Source organism: Malania oleifera, chromosome 6 (assembly GCF_029873635.1).
Source record: "Malania oleifera isolate guangnan ecotype guangnan chromosome 6, ASM2987363v1, whole genome shotgun sequence".
Lineage (NCBI taxonomy): Eukaryota > Viridiplantae > Streptophyta > Magnoliopsida > Santalales > Ximeniaceae > Malania > Malania oleifera.
The window spans coordinates 10,958,082-10,962,803 of NC_080422.1; the positions used below are offsets into that span (position 1 = coordinate 10,958,082).

At 33.8% G+C, this 4,722-nt stretch overlaps 1 protein-coding gene across 1 annotated transcript; it reads left to right on the forward strand.

Annotated features, from left to right (window-relative positions):
* The first annotated feature begins 658 nt into the window (after positions 1-658).
* Positions 659-4,169, forward strand: LOC131157145 (small ribosomal subunit protein eS10z-like). Its single transcript, XM_058111061.1, has 5 exons — positions 659-896; positions 1,020-1,068; positions 1,154-1,427; positions 1,588-1,720; positions 3,858-4,169. The coding sequence occupies exons 1-5, from the start codon at positions 726-728 to the stop codon at positions 3,927-3,929; spliced, it is 699 nt and encodes a 232-aa protein (XP_057967044.1). The 5' UTR covers positions 659-725; the 3' UTR covers positions 3,930-4,169.
* Positions 4,170-4,722: the final 553 nt, after the last annotated feature.

Sequence of the window (4,722 nt, forward strand, 5' to 3'; positions counted from 1 at the left end):
GACTTAAAATAACTAATCATCGTAATATATAAAATATATATATATATATATATATCAATACTTAAAATAACTAATCATCATAATATAAATAGAGACATACTAAAACATAATTCTCAAAAATTGACAAAAGCTTATAATTCAAACATATTTGTTTACTTAATTTAAACATGAAAGGATAAATATTTTAAACTAACTATTAAATAAATTTAATAATAAATCTTTCTCAATAACTTTTAACTATTACTAAAAAATTGTTGTAATCAATTGTAATACTTTAATTAATTGTATCATAATGCGTGCCATAAACTTATTAAAATAGATTAGATGGAGAATGGGAGAATCCCAACACTTGTCATATTGAAAATCCATCATAAGCTTGATAAAAAAGATTAGATTAAATAATCCATAATAGATTTAGTGGGTAATTATTAGATGAGCAAATTATAATTTATGTTTGATATGTTTAACTTGTAGGTTCGGACATTTAAAAGAGCAAAAAGCATTTTAGGTTATTGGGTGACTCGTGCACTCAGTGAGTTGATAAAAACTCACCAAAAAAAAAAATGGGTGAAGCGTTGAAATCAGCCAAACTCAAGTTGATCCACATCATCAAGCTGTATGAGCTTAGATATTCTTGAACCTGATGAGCTATTCCCAGGACACCCACTCACGTACCATTCTTTGCTTTTGTTAAGCCCATTGATCAGGCCCAAAAAACTCCGTAAATGAGTTTGATCTTAGGCCCAAAAGTAGGCCCAAAACCGAAGCCATGCTATAAAACACACTACCTCCGCTCTAGGGTTTTGGTTTATTGCAACGAGCGAGAAGGGAGCAAACGACCACCAGAGCGCCCGTCGCCGCCGCCGCGTCGTCATCATCGCCCTGTCGCCACCATGGTCTCTTTCTCTCTCTCTCTCTCTCACACACACACACACACACACACTCAAACGAGTCTTTGAATTTTTTTTTTTTTTTAGTTGCTGTTATTCATACTCACCTCTTCCATTTTGGTCTTTCAGATTATTCCGGAGAAGAACCGCAGAGAGATCTCCAAGTACCTTTTCAAAGGTATCTCTTTCTCCCCAATCCTCTCTCTCTCTCTGGATTTTTTGATTGGTAATTTTGATCCATTTGGGCATTACACTCTTTTCAGAGGGAGTTTGCTATGCGAAGAAGGACTACAATCTCGCTGAACACCCAGAAATTCATGTGCCTAACCTGCATGTGATCAAGTTGATGCAGAGCTTCAAGTCTAAGGAATATGTGCGCGAGACCTTTGCTTGGATGCACTACTACTGGTTCCTCACCAATGACGGTATCGAGTTCCTCCGTACCTACCTCAATCTCCCTTCCGAGATCGTTCCTGCCACTTTGATGAAGTCCGCCAAGCCCCCTGGTCGCCCCGTGGGTGGTCCCCCAGGCCCCCGGTAATCGTTTTTGGTTATTATTTTGACTTCTTGCATTGGGATTATCTAATTGGATAAATTACTAATTGAAGCATCGCTCCATTGTACTTCGATTGTGTTTGGAATGCTGAATCGATTCAATCGTTAATATTTGTATTTTCTTTTGGAAAATGGGAATCAGTGGCCCTCCTCGCTTTGATGGAGATCGACCGAGGTTTGGTGACCGGGACGGGTACCGTGGCGGTCCACGAGGAGCTCCGGGTGAGTTCGGCGACAAAGGTGGAGCTCCTGCAGACTACCAGCCTTCTTTTAGGGTAATTTAGCTGCTTCATGTTGGCATGTTATGATTTTGCTCAGTAGCTTGAGATAGAACCTAATTGGGTTGTTTGATTGCAGTTTGCATTTTTTGTTCAATGTGATGCCTATAACTTTACATATCCTAACCCAGGACAGTACTATTGACTTCTATTACTCTGCATCATCAATTCTTCATAGTTGCAGTTTAGGCTCAAGTAACTAAGGGGATTTTTGGTATTACTATAAAAAAAATTGTGAAAGCAAAAATCAGAAACGAAACTGAAAACTACGAACAGAGCAAAAACTAAAAATTAAAAACCAGCATTCTATTTTATCAATATTCATAAAAAGTGAAAGAATTTATAAAACTTAAACAAATGCTCAGTTTTGTTCATGAATCGAAGAACACTAAAAAATATGATTAGAATAATAAAAATTAAAATATTATAATACAAATAAAATTATTGCAATTATTTATCTTCTTTATATATTTCAAAATTCACTTTAGAAGATCGATTGTAATTGTACAAGACAATTAAAATATAGTAAAAAAAATTATTTTGTAATTTTTTTATTTTTTAATTATTTTTAATTTTTTTTGGACATTGTTATTTTTAATTATATTTTAAATTTATGTTATCATGTTATTGTAATTTAGTTAAACCCAGTGTGTATAAAATTAGTGACTTAATCCAAAAAATTAATTATGGTTATTAAATAATCTGTCAACAGTTGCTAAAGCTATTTTTTCCGTAAACAAATAAGTTTTCATAATCTATTTCTTCACTATACAGAAACAATACTGAGCATGCCTCAATATTTTTTATGCTAATATGCACTAATCATGAACACATTTTTTGTACAATGAATAATTCTATTATATTTAAATTATCTTTACTCTCTGTAAACATAAAAAAATTTCTGCATTTTAAGTTAAGTGCAAAACAACAACAATTCGTTAAAACTCCAACAGGTGGGATCAGCTATGTGAATCTGCCTCCTTGTTTTTAGAATCACCACCTAGTTTAAATATGTAACCTCAGAAAAATGTTTCTTTTTAAAATTTGGCTGGTAATTCTGGACTAATTTGGGGTTTATAATTTAGCCAGAGTCCATAATTTTATGTTCCCAAAACCATAGCCCTGTTGGATTTTATTAGCTAATCAGTTAATGTGAAAATGACATTCTTTGGAAAATGGCACCTATGTTATGTTTTACTGTGAGAGATATGCTGAATGTTGGCCGTTATAGACTGAATTCCTGTTACACAATAAGAGGCTGATAGTAATTAAACAAAGGAAATAAATTATTATCTATGGATAAAGATAAAAATGTTTGATATTGGCCTTTCCCTTTTCTAGACTGAAGTTCTGTTATACCAACAGGGACAGATGGTAATTAAACCTCTTCTTAGCAAGTTTATTGGGTATTAGTTGAGGCTAACAATACTTTTCAACATTCTGAAATTTTTTGTGCCTTATGTTTGTGATATGTGTGCAAAATTATGCTCAGCTTTATGAGAATTTGGATTTTTTTTTCAAATCATCTTCTCACTGTCATTTCAATTCTGCTGTATATGTACTGGGTGGCGCTGTGCTGTAGTATAAATAACAATCAATAGTATCCTTTTGAGTGCACATCAATCTTTAGTAGCATAATCCTTTGTTACCCTGGATAGTAAGGCTTTATAGTACATTGTCACATTCTGTTCTTTAAGCGCATTGAATGAATAGAATTTCATTCTTTACTAAATGAAGTAGTGAGCAAGGATTTAATAGCTCGTAAGTTAGAGGAAAATGTTTTTGATCAGATGAATTGTCATAAAAGAATTCATGTAACTGACCCCTCTCTTAGCGGGACTTGAGGCTTGTTGATATTATTTTTGTTATTGAATGAATAGCGTGTAAACATACCTTTTTGTGGGTGAGTTTGTCTTTCGTAATTTTTATGCTTGATCTACTGTATCAGAGATTGAAACCTAAAAAGTTCAGGTCAGAATAACAGATTGATATGGTTTAAATCTCGAAGTTGAACATATGCGTTTACTGAATGAGATTTCCTTTTTTCTTTTGCTTGGATACTGGTTATTCCACAGATATCTGTAATTTCTATTAAGGGTATATTCACTAATTCACTTTGCTACCAAATCTTCAGGGTTCAAGGCCTGGCTTTGGTCGTGGAAGTGGCAGTTATGGTGCTGGTCCAACCAGCTCAAATCTTCCTTGAGAGATTTGTTTTGTTTTACCATCTTAGTTTTGGCAGTTTAGATCCCAATCCGAGCAGGATGATGATGCTCCGATAGCTCAGGATTCTCCTGATTGTGCTTCCTGCTGGATTCATGTTTAATTTTGTATTCTTCCTTTCGTTTGGGGTGAGATGGGTTTTGAGGGCGTGTTCACCTTTTACCAACTTTGGTTGTATCCAACACACAATTACGTAATTTTTCATCTGGTCTTCTCTTTTTTATATACCTTCTTATTTCTCTGTTGCATTATGAATCCTTAGGGGCAGGCCATATTTTTTGGGCATTGCTAATATTTTTTTCTTTTACATTCTCTAGCCACTCTCAAGTTTCATCCATACTTGTACATTTTTTAGATCGCTCAAGTTAACCAAATGCAAGCTGAGGTGACTTTAAAATCCATACCAATATGCATTTTATGTGATGAATTTTACTTTGTTTCAATGTTATTCAATATTCAATCTCCTATTATTGGCATAATGCTCCAGTTAGTCTCAAGTTCTTCTCATTCATTATAGTATTTCAGTTATTGTCTTTTTCCTAATTCCTTTATACTATGGTTAGGGATAGGATTATTGATGAATTTTCTTGTCCTTCAATGCTACAATGGATATTTGCCTATTTGGAATGGTGAGTAGGATCCCATAGGTTTTTGATGAATTAAAAATGTCTAGCATTATAGATTTGGAACGGTCCATGAAGTTAATCTTATTGTGTTATTATAAAGGAAATTGTGTAGTTTTTTAGCAAATCGTCGGTGGTTTTTATATACCCTTT